The sequence below is a fragment of the Pithys albifrons genome, chromosome 8 (genome assembly GCF_047495875.1).
Source record: "Pithys albifrons albifrons isolate INPA30051 chromosome 8, PitAlb_v1, whole genome shotgun sequence".
Classification (NCBI taxonomy): domain Eukaryota; kingdom Metazoa; phylum Chordata; class Aves; order Passeriformes; family Thamnophilidae; genus Pithys; species Pithys albifrons.
This window is the reverse complement of record NC_092465.1, coordinates 11,247,295-11,265,466: the sequence shown is the minus strand read 5'-3', so window position 1 is coordinate 11,265,466 and position 18,172 is coordinate 11,247,295. Positions and strand designations below refer to the sequence as shown.

General features: G+C 40.7%; 1 protein-coding gene across 1 annotated transcript in view; it reads right to left on the bottom strand.

Moving 5' to 3' along the window:
- ADCY5 (adenylate cyclase 5) overlaps positions 1–18,172 on the bottom strand; it is a 218,761-nt gene that overhangs the window by 32,134 nt on the left and 168,455 nt on the right. The window contains exon 8 of the mRNA XM_071562687.1: positions 12,193–12,333. Coding sequence (XP_071418788.1) covers positions 12,193–12,333 — 141 coding nt within the window. The remainder of the gene's footprint in view (positions 1–12,192; positions 12,334–18,172) is intronic.

Below are 18,172 nucleotides of genomic sequence, written 5' to 3'. Positions count from 1 at the left end.
ATCCACAGTTTAAGTGGCTAGAAGGCCTCAGAGAAAATTATGTACAGAGGCTTAAGTTTATATGTTTAGCATTAACATACCTAATAGATCAAATAGCATCAAAATGGCCATTTTGCACGGACTGAGACAAAATCTGCCCTCTGACATCTTGGCTTAAATTTAACTGTAGTCAAGAGAAGCTGTATATTTGACAAGTAGGGTCAAAAACTCAGGCACAGAGTTTGTACCCTGTGTTCCAAAACATAAAACAAATGTAGCTGGGAGATAGGAAGAATTGCTTTTGTTTTTCTCCCAGAGACCTCAAGCCAAAACTGCTCAGAGCATGTGGGATATTCCAGCTGCTGGACCTGCAGTAACAACCAGTCCGGGCACAGCAAACTGAGACCCATCCTGACCGTAAAAAAACAAACATCTTTGGGCAAAAATCTTCCCACAGCTGCCTTGTCCAACACCATCAGAAACAAAAACACGACCAGACACTAAACGAGAACAGATTTTGTCCTTACAAAGAGTAAGCAAAGTGGTGACACAGCACAAGTAGCGGCAGCACAGTGTCCCCGAACAGCACCAGCTTTGCAGGAGGGAGAAAGTGAGGTTTGTCACTCAAGTCAGCAGCCAGGACTGTGATTCACTGAGAGAGCAATTTCCATTTCCACATATTCTGTTTCAGACTAAAACCACACTTCTAAATGGAAACTTCAACTTAACCCATCAGAAATTCAGATGAAGAAAGTCTGTCAGTCCCATGTGACAATCTCCAGAAGATCCAGTGGCATGAAGGAAACAGTGACGTTAATTCAAAGTTAGCATGTCCAGTTATCTAAGTAAAAAACCCCATGTATTTTCTGATTTCACATTAAGAAATGATGAAGTGATCATTCAAATTTTTGTTGTGTGGTTTTATTCTCCTTTTTTTCCTCTTAATTATTTTACAGTTGTCAGGAATATCTGATTGATTTATTTATTTATCCTCTAAGCAATCTTGTAACACTGTGCCAAAACTGAAAGCTCACTAATTAGTCATGGAGACAAAATGCTCACTAATTTGTCTGGTGTCATAGTAAGGCTGGGGAAAATAAAAGAGAATCAGTTGAACATGAATAGCTACCAGAAAAGAAATAAGCAGAGGTGACCAATGAGAGAACAGCCAGTACTTGCTGATTAGATGGACATCAAGTTCACATTTTCAAGCTTAGGCACTTGGGAACTGCATGACTGACTGCAGTGGGAGAGTCCCCTAAAATGGTCTGACCATCCATCCCACTGAAATCCTGGAGCTGAACACAGATCTCACACTGCTGCTCTCCAGGTGCACAAGTTTGAGGATACAGGCCAAGTTAGTAAAACACCTCAGCAAGCATATCCTCAAAAAAATCCCCAATATTCCAAGTGTAGAAAAATATGGAGGCTGCATAATTAACTGGTACTTTTTACAGGTGATCACTTGATCAACAAGGAATTTGATTCTGTCCAGCTTCTCTCCCACAGCAAAACAGTTGTAAGGAAAGTCTCTAACATAACAGAGAATTCATTGATCTACCTTTTCAATTTAAAATAGTAAACTGTGCTTGAAACTCTGGAAATTAGTCATGCTGGTAGCTCAAATTAAATTGGTGTTTCAAAACTAAAGACTTTTTAAAAGGCATATTTCAGGTAAAGCAAAAAAGGAAAAGATTACTACATTTTCTTTCCTGGATCTTCATTTAACAAGGCTAAATATTTGAGACTGACTTGAACTTTAATTAGAGAGAATCAGCTTAAAATTAAATGTAGTAAGAACCTCTTTAAGTTAAGCAAATTAAATGATTCACTCCAAACGTTCCCATTTCGTACAAAAGATTTTTCAAGCAGAATTGCCAAAAATGGAATTGTTATGGAGGAAAGTCTGTGGGATTATTTTAGGAAAAAAATCCTCAAACAAAGCTTCTTAAAAACTGGTCATTTATTACAGGATATCTTTCTTATTTGCACAGAAAGACTTTGCCAGGATATAAAGTAAATATCTGGCTGTGACCAGAGATTTTCTCCCCTGTCCTCTAAAGCGCCCGTATTTCACTGACACACCAAGAAGCCTTTTATGCAGAGTTGATGATCACTCAGACAGGGTCATGCTGCTTCCCTATTTTGGGCTGGGAGGGAAATTTCCCCCTGGGTTTTGCTTAATGTGTTTTCACCTCCTCCTGTTTCATGGGCATGCTCAGTTCATTGAAAAATCTGCACTTCAGCTGTTTCCTTCCCCTTGCACAAGGCTTGAGCACTAATGACATACTGGTCTTTTTTCCTTCTCCACAGCTGGCAAATAGTTCAGTACCTTCAGGACTCAGATGCTTCACTCCAGTCAAAGCCCTTTGGCCCAGTGTCAGGCTGCTCACAGCAATTCAAGGGTCTGTGTTCCACACAGGATAAACTGCAACACAACCAACCCTGCACAAGGAGGGTCTACGTGGATTTGCCTTCATTCCTAAAGGACTAATCTGATAGAAAAATTTCCAAGCAAAAGAAGGAAAGAGAAATAATGGGGGCTGCTGCTGCAAGCCTGTATACAAAGCCACTCTCCAGCATCCCTGATGTCACCTGTCCATGCTCCCTGCTGGAGGCTGGACAGCTGGGCTGGACTCAGCCTGTTTGGGTACAGAGCACATTTGGAGCTCCACAAAGACATGCCATAACTGGCATTTCTGCACACATACATACAGCAATGTAAACACCCAGAAAAAACCAAAAAGCTGACAAAGATCAGGTGCCTGTCATTTAGGATGGGGGATTAAAAGGGTAGGAAGAGAAGCAGCCAGTTTCTGGAGTCATGTATGTAAATGCCCTCTTGACTGCTTATGGATTTGTACCCATCAGGATGAAGCAAATACCAATGGCTTTCTAGGGTACTGTGAAGAAAAGGCTGGGAATTGTCAGCGGAAATGAAAATGGCAAAAGTGGTGATGGCTACAAGAATCAGATAGACAGGAGTTCACAGGAGTTTAAGAATAGCTCCATAATCATGATGATAAAGTAGCCCTTGTTAAGGTTAAAATTCCTTTCCTCTAGAAGGGACCATAAGGCATGAGACAGACCTCATTGCAGTGCAGCACTAATGGGCTGCTGCATATAGGACCTCATGCAAATTTTATTCAGTCTCATTTTAAATATCCCTGATACTGGAGGTTTTTCCTTCCCCCAGGAGGCTGTATTACTCTGCCTTCAGATTGCAAATGTAAAGGTAATAGCATTTAATAATTGCTCTGAGACTAAGACAGTCCTCTCTCTGACTTCAGGAACATTAACCCAAACTTAGCTGAATCAGCTCCCTTAAAGGCTCTGCTCTATCTTCTTTTCTGTAGGAGATTATTAAAAAACCCTTATTTTTTTATGGCAGGTCAGGTGACTCTGAATCTACGCTGACATCCTCAGTGGGAGTAGACATGAGCAGGAGGAAAAAAAGGAGGGGGTGTTATATTACTGCTTCTGTCCCTAAGGCTTACTACTATTATAGGGGATATTTTATGAATATCTATTGTGTTAAAAGCTCATATGACTGCCATCTCTCTGCTTGACTTTAAATTAACTAAGCCCCTTTTCTTTGAAGATTAAAACTGATTCCTTAAATAGAATGATAAAGTGTTTGTCAAAGACATGCCAAGCTGACTGCTATACCATAATACTTCAAATCAAGAACGATTAGCAATAATAATTCTAACTTCGAGAACATTAGCTGCAATTAACATATTGTAAATATGCAAAGAAAAGTGGAACAGACTTTCCATCCTTTTAACTTTTCATTTAACTCCAAAAATAAGACATTAGGGGGGCTGATGAGCTCTATGACCTCCTTAATGGCAATGTGTGTGGGAAGAAACTATTCCTCCCTCAAAAACTTTGCCCTGAACTCCAGCAAAGCTTGTAGGAGCAAAAATATCAAAGAAACTAACTTTTCTTGACCCTTTATCATATCTGGAACAAAGTCAAAACAGGACTTATATGATATTAAAGCAGAAATTGAAATAACTTTGGACTTAGGGGTGAAATGAGCTTTGCAAGAGGTAAGGCCAACTTGCAAAGCAAAGGTGCTTCACAGAAACAGTGACCGTGGAAAACAGAAAGGGAGAGAGACAGGCTGAGAATGGATGTAGTTAAAAGCAAAGCCAGTTTGGCCCTACCACAAAACTAATTATTCAGATCTATTTTCAGCAATGTTGTACATTCTCTTTGTTCCTCTGGTCAAAGAGACAAGGCTACAAAGATAGATGCTGTCAGGTGTAAATGCAAAAACTAAACTGAAGGACTTCAAAGCACTCGAGCCAGAAATAACACAATTTCTCCATCACAGTTCATAAAGAGCTAAGCCTGATCGGAAGGATATTTAACAATCATCCAAATGCAGAACAACAAACTGGCAGAAAACCAGTTTATGAAACAGATTAAATGATGAGTGTGCCTGCTATAGCTGGAACACAGACTAATGAGCTCTGAAAAGGAAAGCTGAAGTGCTCCCTTTCTGCAGTCCACCCCACTTGATAAATAGACTTTCATTCCACTGCACTGCTCACAGATGGTGAAACCCTCTACTTTGTTAAACTCAAAATGATTTCTTAGACAGTTCTCAGCTGGCAGACCAGATCTGGCCAATGCCATGAATTTATCTGGCCCATCAGATTTAAATCTGTAGAATATAAGTAGTAGCTTTGATTGAAACAGGTTTTTTCCACCTTACTTTTAACTAACTTCTGGCTCTGAACTCGCACCTATGAGAAGTGCAGGCTGCTCACACTTCCCAGTTTTCTGTGAACTCTGAATCCAAATTTCTCCAGTTCAAAGGTCACATTTTCAAGTGAAATGGTTTGTGGTTCTGTGCCTCACTTCTGAACAGTTACCAGAACTTGCAAAACAGACATAAAAATAAGTAGTGCTAGAAATGCTCTGAATCAGTTCCTGGCTCCATAATCTCTGCCCTTCCATCTCCACACTGCAAACAATGATAAATCCAACAAAATTCTCCAGAAACTACTGTCAAATGGCCTTCTAATCAGATGCAGACAGACTGAATCCAAGCCTAACCAGCCTTAATTGACACTGCCCACTGGCACTGGCCAGAGCTGCTCACCCTCTAAAAACCAGACTCAAACCTGCTGACCTGCATCCTTTTAACATTAAAGATTACTGTCTGCTTCAGGAAACTTTGAAAATCATTTGGGTAAGTGCCACAACTCCCTCTGTGCAATGCTGCCATGAGCATCAGAGGAAATGTTTATGTGAATTAAGGGGAATTGTATCTTCATTTCTGTAGGCTTAATTTAGTCCCATTCACAACCAGTCTGACACCTTTTAGCAGTGTCTCAATTCAAATGACCTTTTCCCATATGGGTATGATTAACTCCAGAAAAGGGTACGGAATGGTGAGAAAATTATCAGTGCAAGACTTCCAAGCAAGTATCAAACTCCACCTCAGTTTCACAAGAGCAGATGCAGATCTGCTCTGCATCTTTCTGACTCTTATCCTGCTTTCAAAGACCATAATCAAAGACTATTGCAAGCCCTGATCAACTGGAATAAAAGTGAGGTTAGCAAATGAGGCTACAAAACCATGTGAAGCCTCTGACAACGTGACCAATGTACACTGTGCTCCCACTCATTTACATGAGATCCCATGGAACATGCAAATCAGGCAAACCCTCTTTTCAGGTAACCACCAAAGCAATTACACAGTGTAACTGCAGGATGGGATCCTCCCCTTGCTGTTTGGGAGCTATTGAAACCAAATTTGCTCTATAAGCCCCAGACTAGACTAACAACTTCCTCCCAGATCTACAGCGATACGTGGAGATTACAGGAGAAAAGATTTAGAGTTTCCCCCTGCTTGATTACGAGCTTGATTATTACAATAGCAGTGAAAAAATTGCAGGTCAAACTCTTCTCCATTGGGTGCCCCTGTCCAGCTTTGCTGACGTCAGTGTCACAATTACCAGATTTAGCAGATGATTGCTGGAAAAGAGGATAATGGTGACCTGCAGTTAAATGAAACCTTTAGAAGGAGGGTGAACCCTTAGTGCCTGATTCATGGACTCAAATCCACTTCTCTTTGATAGAGCTGCACTATTGACTGAGGAAAACTTGTCCTATTGAGCTTTATTTTAAATTTTAATCGTTTCTGATGTTTAAGCAGTAGACTTGGCACAGAACCAGCTACAGCATCTGTTCCTCTGATGCACCTGTTCCCCAATTTTGATTTCCAAGTAACAAGATCTATTGTAAGGGTAACTTGGAGACATAAAGGGAGGAAATGAGCTGTATTTACAATGCAACATGCACAGAATTGTTTGATTTAGGACAGAGGAAATAGGACAAAGAATTATATTTTATGGTTGAATGATCAGGCTTGTAGATGAGTGTTGTTTCACTAGAAAGTAAACACCAAGCAATCAAATATCATGTAGAAGGCTGTGCAGAGCTCTGAGCAGCACCACAAGGGATCAGGCAGCACCTACCTGAAAGAAGAGCTTGTTCTTTATCACACAATTTTTATAACCTTGTCTCGTATCTATTAACATCTGCATGCAGTAATATTTCCTACATATACATAATATCTATTTGTTTTTATTTCAGTTTTTACTTTGTCACTAACATCCATGCCATACACAATTTCATTGCAAATTAAATGCTTCATTAGTTGTACTCAAGAGCCATGACAGAAGCACAGTCAGACTAAAATCAGTATTGCAATCTTCAGGGTTTCCTCTTTGTGTTCCTAAACTTCCTAATGCTAAACCTTTCCAGCAGCTGAAAAAATAAAAGGAAATCTGCCAGGCATCTACAGCTGGACTCAGTAACCCCATTAGCCACTCTGCTCATATTTGATTATGATAAATCAGAGGTACCTGTTTCCAAAGCAGACGTACCCCAAATTGTGCATCAGTGGCACAGGCCAAGGTGCTCTGTCATACCAGCCAATGTAAAACAGGTAGGAAAGCTGTGTGGCAGCCTTGAGATCCAACAGCAGGACTTTCCACAGATGAGGAGATCTCATGGCATAATTAATGCTTTTGGGTTTTTTTGGAACCCAGACAGCATCAGGCTGTGTCAAGTGTGTCTGTAAGACCTCATAAATGACCAGAATATTCTGGGCAGCACTAATAAAACTTCAGTGTGAGTGGGTTCAGCATGGGCACTCCCTCCTCAGTGAAATAGCAAGTGCCCAGAGGGAACAAGAACAACCACCAGGCTGCACAGCACCAGCTAGGGAAGGGAACAAACTCAAGGAGGGAATCAGAGCTGTGCAAGACCTGGTTACGGTCTTCAAATATACAGAGAAGATAATTGTAAAAGAGAGCAAATTAAAGTGTGAACAGCTCAAGCAGCAATGTGGTTTTAAACTTAAGTAGGGAATGTGAAGCAAAACATCAAGAAAAAATCATCAAACTGTTGAAAAAGATTTCCATTCTTTGAGGTCTTCAAACAAGGGCCAGACAAATATGTGTCAGAAATGTTGCAGGTGCAGCTGGCTCCTGTGCAAAGGGGGAGATTGATGTCATGAAGTTATATGCAGTCTAGACTGGAAACTTTCTAAAATCCTAACATCTATCTCATATTATTCTTATATTCTTTATTCCATATACATTCTTCTATTACAGAATTTTAAATGCTATTGTTTCTGTATTTGCAAAGGATTTTGTGATACCCTTCCAGACTGAAAAGCCTTGAATAAAATAATTAAAATCTGTTCAGGAAAATCAGCGACTACAAACTTCTTATACAGCCCATTTATTCCTTGTATCTAACTTTTTTCTTAACTTAGATGTTTCTTTCAGTAAATTAGGATCATTATTTTCAATCCTGTCCTTTACAGTCATGGAGAATGATTTATCATTATTTTTGTCCTTACAAGCCTTCCTGTGTTTGAAGACCTTTGTTTCTAATCAGTCTTTTCCCTTCTAGGCTGAGCAAACACAGTACTTCAACACTTCTTTCTAGGTCACCCATTGAAACTCTGCTAATTTGTGACTTTCTTCACTGGACTATCTCTAATTCATCCACATCCTCCTGAATGATGTAATCCCAAACTGGATGTGGTTTTCTGGATATAAACCTAATAGTGCTGAGCAGGGTAAAAGATGCAAGAGAATCATATGTCACCTAGAACAGCCCTGTACTTTTGGGAGGTATTCACATTGCCTTTTTACTGCTGTTTATAACAAACTTCTTTCAGTTTACTGTCAACTACAATCCCCAAATTGGATTTTTTTAAATAGTAGTTTTGCTTTCTGATGAAAACTGAGACATGAATATTATTTCCAGAAGTCTAAAATCCATCAATATTTATAAAAGCACTCTGAAATATAAACTGGGAAAAGCGAAGTATTTCTCAGTGGTGTATAAATATTGTTGTAGCTATAAATACATCTGTACTCTCAAATGCTTTCAAGCCCATTTCTTTTTGACCCTTTTGCAATTAAAAACTGGACCAGAGGCAGTGAGGAAGACAAGACTAGTGTACAGAGACAAAAAGTGGACCAGAGACAGTGGGGAAGACAAGGCAAGTGTACAGAGAGTTGGAACAAAGAGCAGTACAAGACTCTGCATTTCCAGAGAGACACAGTCACTCGTCCTGGACTGATTGCTTTGGTTTAGGAAACAAGAAAACAAGCTGTAAAACCCAATAAAACCAGAAAGCAGTTCTGCTGTTCTTCTGCCATGGTCCGGCTCTGTTCACACTCTGTATACAGCCCCAAAGCTGATCCTGTCCAGGTTCCTGCCCAGGGGGAGTGAGACAGCCCTTGACCCGCTCCCTGCCACCAGCATCAGCCCCTCCAACAGCACAGGCTCCCAGGCCAGGGCTCCAGCAGAGCCTGACAGCTCAGAGCAAGGCTCTTTGCCCTCCCAGGGCATTTGTATCTGATTTTCCTCTGCTGCCAATTTACCTTCAGGGGCAGCCTCTTATCCCTGGAAGCCCAACTCAGCCTGGTCCCCAGGACAGGATTTCTCCAGGCAGTGGCTCCACCAGCTGATGGGGGTCAGGGCCAGCCATGGGTAACACGCATGTCTCTGGCCTGCCGCCTCTCTGGGGGCTCTGCATGGTAAGAAAGGCCACTGCTAAGCAATGGGAAGGGAAAATTTAGGACTTGTGATGGTCTGGAGAGGAGACCAGTGCAAGGGGGGCTGTTGGGCAGGCTGGGATGAGCTGCAATCGCAGATGACTCAGGCCCCAGTTAGGCAGGGTGTAGGCAGGAAAGTAACTCCAGTTTTCCAAGACATTTTAGATGACTGCTGCAGGGACATGTGTAAGATATTTTGTCTCATTCATATGTGTATGCAAGTGCCTGAATAAACAATTGTGTGCCCAAGGGAAAAACAGCCTGAAAGCATTGTGGAAAGTCTGCTGAACCCAACAGAGGTTGAGCTCCAAGCCACAACGTGGAGAGAAAACAGGGACCAAGGACCTCCCTGTGCCACTGTCCCAGCTGCTGTCCCACACAAACTCCACTGCATGCACTGCTGATGTGCCCAGACATGGCAGTGCATTGAAACGCTGTGACAAAAGTGGAAGAGAAAAGGAGTATATGGCTTCCTTTGACACTAATCTGTCTCATCTAGGACTACCACTAACATATCCTGAGAACAGAGACAGCTACCAGGGCCAGCATCCACAGGAAAGAAAAATGGCCAAAATAATTCCATTTTCTATTAAATATAACCGTTCATTCCCAAAAATGCAATTCAAGGAACTTTAGTATTCTCTTTCGGGGAATTGTAAGTAAAAACGCAAAAAAAATCGTCTTTTTTTCTGTAAATATGATTTTCTTCATACTGCAAAATGTTTTAACAAAAACCAGTGGCCTTTATAACCACTCGTACTATTCCTCACACACAAATGTATTCACATCAATATAATGTAACTGCTGCAACATTACCTGGCTCCTGCCTGAGGACTCTCTCACAATTGCCCTCATAAATACTTGTTTAGAAAATACAGGGCTAAGGAGCTTCAGATTTTAAAGAGAAAGGCAATACTGCACTGCCTGCCTTTGGCACACTGCTCCAACCCATCCAACCTCACATGTTCACAGCTTCCATGAAAAAAGACTACACCTCATTGCATGCAAGAGATATGGGGGAAAGGTGGGTGATCTGGAAGAAAGAGCACATTTTCAGGAGGTTTGAAAGCTGCTGCTGCTTACCAGGATCAATGACATGTCATCCCAGAGGAGCACCGATAAAAGCCTTTGTAGTTCTGCTCCCCTTCTGTCTCTCTGTATTTTGTATTTCTAAGCAGGCAGTTTGCAGCCTGTGCACACTCTGCATGCATTAAGCACACACAGCATCCATGTAACACAGTATGAGATTACACACTACTGTGGTATCAAGAAATGCATATTTAAATTACAAGTTAACACAGAGCAAGTTAAGACAGAAGACACAGAAATTGCTCCTATGATCTAACCTATAAAATGTCCATCTGGCAGATATCAAAATGGTCTCTAGGCCACGGGGAGCAGTATGTTTTCATTTTCACTAGTGCATCTCAAACATAAAGCAGTGGGAAATACTCTAAATAAGAGATTTGAAAAAATAGTCCACAAGAACAACAAAAAGTCTAGCTGAAAATAATACATCTGAATCAGGCTTAAATTGGTTTTCAAGGAACAGCCTGATGCATGCAACATCAGCTTCTCAGAAAAGAGCTTAATACAAGAGGCAGCACAGAAACAGATTGAGTGGAAGAGATTTTCTGAGCTGCTGAATTTTCAAAAAGGTAAATATCATTACAGGGAAAGGTTCAAGATAAGGAAAAGAAGAAAAGATGAGTCTTTCCTCCTACAAGTGAGGGGCAGTGACCTTTTTAGGACTCAGCTTGGTATTTCAATAAATAATTATGTTTTTCCAACTGAACAACCAGCTAGACATGGCAAACTGTAATTAACACCAAGAAGCATAATACCATTTGGCATGCATATACCTGATTTCTGAACAGGAGGCTGCAAAAAACCCTTAAAAGCTATTCAAAGAAACTTATAATTATGTGCTAGTGTGATTAGTCTCTTCTAATAATGTCATGCCTATTGAGCATACCCTATTGAAAAGCCCACATAAAAATTGCACAGTTCCACTGATCTGTATGATCATGTCAGAAGCCCTCATTTGGAGATCTGAGAAATGAAAGAAACATTACTATGGAGATTAAGAAATTTGGTTTAGCAGTATAAAATAATATTATGATTGAATAATATTAGCACCAACTATGAATAGATGTGCCAGCACTTCCCATTAGAAGACATCCTATGGAGTTCTCGTAGCCATGCCTAAAACTTTAAGCTGTGGGATTGAATTTCATATTAAAGAGTTCTTTGAAGACTTTGCGGATCTGGAGCAGAACTTTGATTATGGATAACAAAGTGAGCAACAAATACACAATTTTGACTGTGCATGAAGGGTCAAAAGCTGCATAAATAAGGTTGTAGAGCAACCTGATTATGCATGCAATTACAGAGGTCCTAAATGTTTGTATTGTTATTACAAATAGCCTTTATAATAGAAACTATGTTCTTAATCTTTATTGCAGGGAACAAAGATATCACCTGCAGCTTTAGGTTTATAAAATAAGCCATAAAAGCGCTCTCAGTCCAATTGTATTGGTAATTAGCTCTTGTTCATTTTAATTTGGAAAAACTGAAAGGTATGAACAAGAAATGAAGATGCCTGCTACCTTGGGCCAATTAATCCATGTACTCGAGAGTGTATTCCTGAGAGTTAAACACAGCAGCCTGGTCCTGGGGACCCACGAGACACAGGGGCACGTAGCTTAGAACAGCACCTCTGACAACGCAAGCAAGAAACCTTTGCAGGTACTGAAGGCTGTAATGAGCTAGTAGAAGTGTATGTCAGATGCTGCTTGAATGCTTGAGTTACTGAGCAATTTCTGCAGATAATCATGTCTTCTCACGCAGCTTGGATGAGTTTTCAGAATGTGGGACATGTCAGACAAAAGAGCCTTCTTTGTGCCATTCAGCCTCCCTTCCCCTCTCAAACAACCTTGTGGCTCATCTCACAATCACTCAAATCACTGATATTTCTGGAGTCTAAGTAGAATTTAACACACCCATTTGAAAAACACCCTCAGGGCTGTAAAAACCTTCAGACAAAGCGGGAAGGATATATAATGCTGTATTAAGAAGAAAATAAATTAATGTTCGTAAAGCAAGGCATTACCATTCTCTTCATCTCCTTGGAGACCTGGTGACCTCCGAGGTGGTTATAAAACGGCCGGTCAACACCCCAGTGTGGGGCATTATGGCTGATGGAATTCGCTCGCTGACGGTTCATCTTGGCTATTGTGGCTTTCTCATCTTTCTGAAACAGAAGAGAGAAATGCAGAATAAATTTTGAAATATTTACATGCCAGTCATTCTCCAAGTACCTCTCACTTCTGAGCTCTCACTCCAAAAGTTGGCTTTGCACCTTGAACTTTATGAAGTGACTGCTGAGCAGAAGCAGTCCCAGTCCATCATTTCTTTTTTCTTCCCAAATTTTAGAACACTGGCCCCTAAGTGGCACCCTCCATTTTACTCCTTTACTTGTTCTGAGTAACCACTATTACCTGGATAAACACAGAAAACATTCAAAAATTAGGAAATAATATTTTTTTTTAGTACACTGAATCAAACTGAATAGTTTCAGATAGAAAATCGCAGTTCCAAGCTGAGAGACTACACAGAGGTCCCTCAAGAAACAAAAGATGTGGTATGCCTGGATGAGAAACAACACACAGAGCAATGCTGTTGAAGAAGAACAAGAGCCTTGAAGCTCCTTAAAGCGATGGGAATAAAGGACACTTTTCTCCAAAGGTACAAGCAAATCATTTTCCACACCTGCAAGAGCATATTCCTAGACATGCTAAGGAAAGCATGTAAATCTTGTAAACAACTTAACTGTGTTTATGTTAAGGGTTATGTACTGCAGAGTGTGACAAAACGGTCTCCTCTACCCTAATGCCAGCTTGAAATTTCATCACTGACATTAACTTTGCTGAAGTTTGGGCAGTCTTTGATTCTGTTGTTAGAGCTGGTTTTGGATCTTGGCTGTAACGGGAGCTCACTGACGAGTTTGCACAGGACAGGTCTCACTCGAGCTCAAGGCCAGCGACAAGAGCACAGAAGCACAGCACGTAAACCAGGTTAAACTGCAGGCAGATCAGTTCCTTATATTGAATACATTTCCCAGCCAAAAAGACAGGCAGGTTTCCACATGGAATGCATTCTGCAGAAAGATGGAAACTTATTGCACAAGATCAAAGCCTTGAACCTTCTCTAACAAGGGCTGCACTGCAGCCTGGCTCAGTGAGGACTGTGTAATTTACCTATATTGACTCAGAAGGCAGAGGGGTTGGCAATTATTACATCCTCATTTAAGAGACAGACTCTGGAGATCCTGAACATTTGGAAGCTGGGGATAGCCTTGGCTGCTTAGTACTTGAGAGATTAAACTTTTTCAAGAGAATTGCTGCTTTCATGAGATTACAGAAAAAAAACCCAGACATAATAGTTAATTTTGGATTTCAGACAGTGTTCAGACAATTGAAATTTAAAAAGAAAGTATCGGTTGCTTTCAACTCTAAAATTTTAGTTCAAGTGTTACATGACAAAACATGCAGGTCTGCATCTTTTCTTGCCTGGAGTCTGCATTCCCTACCTATTTATTTTGATTCTCCACTATTCACTGGAACTTGTAGCTCTCAGGAGTTTGCAAAATACCTGGTGTTATTTCCATGGTAACCAGGGAGTTAAATGTCAAGTGCTATGCTGCCTTATATTTGCTTTTTTAAAAGAAATTTAAAAAGGCTTGCTAAAATTCAGTGCTGAGGAGAGCTGCCTGATTGACAAGCATGGGAAATCAACTTCTCTTTTCTTGCAAAGAAGAGACAGCTACAATGACAACATTTCCCATGAGACCACAGCTCACCACACAGGCACCAAACGTTCCCAGGAATATAGTGTTGGAAGCTTCATGGCCACTAGCTGGGGACACAGTGCCCCTTGGGACAGGAGGCCTGTGCCAGACACCCAACTGGCCCCATGACAGTCAGCAGCAGTGCCACTGCAGCTCCAGGCTGCCAGCAAAGATCTCCTTCCCTTCCACCCAGCCAGGATGATGAGTGTAGGTTCACAAGGAAAGTCTGTGGGAGCATACCTAAGGGAGCTGTCAGCTCCTCGGGATGTTTGCTGGGGAGAACCACACGTGCTCCCACACTGCACACTCCCAGGACAGAAAGTGCCTCCCACATCACCTCTGCCCCACACTGAACCCACCAGGGTTTCATCCGCAAGAGCTGAAAACTCTGTTGCTTGGCACCAGCTGAATTTCACATGAGCAATCATGACAGAGCCACTGGATAACCGCCAGGAGAGACAGCTTTTATATGTTTCTAAAAATACATTAATGTGATGAAATGCTGATGTCCAGATTTGAATTGGTTTGAGGTTTTGTTTGTTAAAAGTCACTGCTCTTTATAGTCTCCTACACCATTTGTAGCACTTGTGGGTTTTTTGCAGTCATGCAATCTTTTTCATAGTTATCCTTCTTTCTTCTATGATGTGATGCCAGAAAACTGGTAGGAAATACAGTTTCACCACCTCCAAGAAAATACATATTGTTTTCAATAATAGAAGTGACACTGTCAATTGATTTTATTCAAACTTAGTGGTAGGTTTTCAAGCAAAAGGAATCAAAAACCCCAGATGTTGAAACTAGTCTGGGGACCCATAAAAGCAAAGCTATTTGGTTACTTTACAAATGCCTTTACATCAACAGATGATAAACGTAATATACAGCAGGTTTTCACCCCCTGAGTTAATAAATTCAGTTAGAGTTTGAGGAAAACCTTAGTGCTAAAATCCATGAAGACATACTACCCCTCTCAGCCAGTGAGTGATCCTTGTACCTGCTGCTCGTGCTGGTGAGTCTGACACATCACTCAATGAATTTGAAGGAAATAAAAGACCTCACACATGTTTACTGACAAATCTGGGCTGAGGTAAGGGCAGGACAAATGAGTGAATATATTCTTCTGAGATTGTTTCTAACCATGAGGTCAGGCACCATAAATACATGAACTCTGGCAGTATTTCCCCCCACTCCTTGTAGAAGTTTCCACTGGATTGTGAACTGTTTCAGCAAAATTTCCAATCAGATTAAAACACATGTATACAAGCATAGTGCATTTTTGCTTTCCCACATTACATAATGTGCTACTATATTATCTCGAACAATAGGACTTTGCTGTTAACATCAATACTTATTAAAAAAAGTAAAACCTGATATTTTAAGTTGATTCTCTGCTAAGTCACTTGTTCAGTGGGTGATGATACTAACAAATTCTAAACATGAAGAATTAGAAGGGGTCACAGCTCCTCTGTAGAAATTTAAGAGGATGCCTGCTCTGTTTCTTCCTGGCTAAGTGACAGCATGAGGAGAACCTGCACACATAACAAGGCATAACAAGGCTGGAAAACAGGAAAAAGAAAGAGAAGTAGGACCTTTCAGTTCTACTCATTACAGGTACTACCAACAACAGAAGCAGGTGCAAAAGCTTCTCATAGCAATGAGTTTTTCAGATTTAAGGTGGCTAAGCTCCAGAAAGCTGTTGTGGGAACTTTTCAAATCTGGACTCACAAAGAGACTGTAAATCTTATTCCCAGAGGTTTTATTGTGTTCCCACCACCAGTTCCCACAAACTGAGCTACAGTAATGCTACAGCAAAACTGCAGAAAGAGGTGAGGGTTTCTTATACTTATCAATTGAATCAAGAATGTCTGTTACTTCTTCAGTGTGTGATAGGATTTTCTAACATATTGATCACTGTCAGAGCAACAAATCAGTGAAATCTGAGCTTGGATCAGCCATATAATTTTCAGCTACATATTGTTCTTTAAATTGTCTTGAAGTCCTTTTGACATGTGAATGATGTTTCATGCAGTGCAACACACTCCAAACCATTGCCTTAAAAAATCTACAGGAGTGGAACCCTGCTGAACCCTGATTAAATGTGTTAAATTGAGGAATCATCACATTAGATTGATTGTGTTTTAGGAGAGTCACATGCTCAACATTTAAAGGACCATTTTGTTTCTTCAGCTGGACGCAGTTCCAGGACGTTATTTAGAAAAGAATGAGAATTGTTTTTCTAGGAGTTACAGCCAAAGTTTTGCTGAGCTGTTTTAAGGTCACCATCAACAACCCTTTCTGAAACTGTTGTGTGCCTGCTATTGTTAAAAGAAACACTCAAGTTTAATGCAATTGAAAGACATTAGAAAAAAATAAACATTTTGTCCCTTTGCAGACTCTGTGCACTCAGCACTGTGTTTGGTCAGTGGTGCTGCTCATCTGTTGACAGACATGTTTTGTTTCTACTTGTGTTCAAAGCAAAGCATTTCCCTAGACTTCTGACTCTTGGGGGTAATAAAAGAAGTTGTAAACATAATGGTCTGTTAAAATCCTATTCACCTTAAGGTTTCTCCTTTCCACTCCTCCAAACGTACTTCTCCACACTTCTCAGAGTGAAGCTTTTACCAGTGATCGGAAGTGCTGAGAAGAGCAGTTGTGATGGTTGTGCAAATTAGTGCAGCACCTGATCTCAGAGAAGAGGGGAAAGTTTCCCACCAAGTGACACGTTCCTGTACAAACACCAGAAATCTGGACAGCACAAGAACCGGGACTGCTGGATATGATAACAATAATTAATCTGAGTACTGTAAGAATAGCAGGGATGCAATAGGATGGCAGTAATGACTGAGACAGAAGGGCAGATACAAAGCTGTGAAGAAGGACCAAAGCTGTGTGTTAGGAGCACTACAGTCTGCAGGGTAAACTGAAAAAACAAGTGTAACAAAATAAAACAAAACCGCTCTGTAGAAGGCTAAAGACATTGTACTGAGTAATGCTGTGCAGTCCACTGCAATGCCCAGGGGTTAAGTTTGGGAATCACAGAGATATGGACAACAGTTTTAGCAATGCTAAAATTGATGTTTATCTGGAAACACAGACTTGCAGATAAAGAATGAAGATGAAAATCCAGTAATGGAGGACAGGCAAAGATCTTCTTAGAGAATTCCTGTGTTTCTTCCATGTTAAGGCATTAAGTCCATTAGAAACACATATCCAAATGAATGTGAAAATTACTGAATAAGGACAGAACTCACTCTGTGTAAATCACCCTACATTATGCAAGGAGAGCAGGAACTTACAATTCTTCCTTACTCCAGTACTGAAGGAACAGATTGCTTCTCTCCATACAATCACTACTGCCACAGTAGACGCAAAAGGGAAGAAGGTTCATAAGCGCAGGGTTATAAATGGGAAGCCTAGAATCACAGAATCATTTAGGTTGCAAAAAGATCTTTAGGATCATTTAGTCCAACTGTAAATGTAGCACTGCCAAGTCCCACTAAACCACGTCTGGAAGAAAAACTTAAATGTGATGTGCTGAAGTCAGATGGACAACCTCCATCCCAGATCTGTGGGAAACTGCCAAATGCAGTTTCAGTTCTGGTAACAGATATTTTTAATAACTATGTAGTCAGGGATCATGAAACAGAACTTGTAGAACTGGGCTTGGATTAACAGCCTTGAATCCAAGTTTTTCTAAACAGAAGAAAAATGGTAGCTCTCAGTGGTTTTATATTTTCCATGGAGCATTTGACAAAGTGCTGTGCTGGAGACTAATGGCTAAGACGGACAGGGAATAGGAGTTGGGCAAAGAGCTGGTTCCTAGTGAAGTGGCAAGGGATGGTGTTGAATGAGGAAGTGTTAGTCTGGATGAAAGTTACTGGTAGAGTTACTCTCAGAGCAGATGTTGTTGATTTTTTTTTTCTTTTTTTCATCTAGCAGCAAGTGAACAATGTCAGACTTGGCTAATGAGAGAGGCAGAGGTGGTATTTGATAGATAAGAAAAGGAGTATTAGCACTTGACGTTTGAGGACTGCACAGTAGAAATGGGACATTCAAATGTACGAAATGCATGATCATCCCCTTGGAGATCACAGACAGAAACTTCACTTCATTATCAGAAATCACATTAGTTCATCACAGAATAAATAGCAGACACCAAGATAATGCAACTTTGCAAAAAGTAAAGGTTTCCTTTGACAACCAGGAAAATGTGAGAGCTTATGTTTGTCTCTTCCTTGTTGTGTGA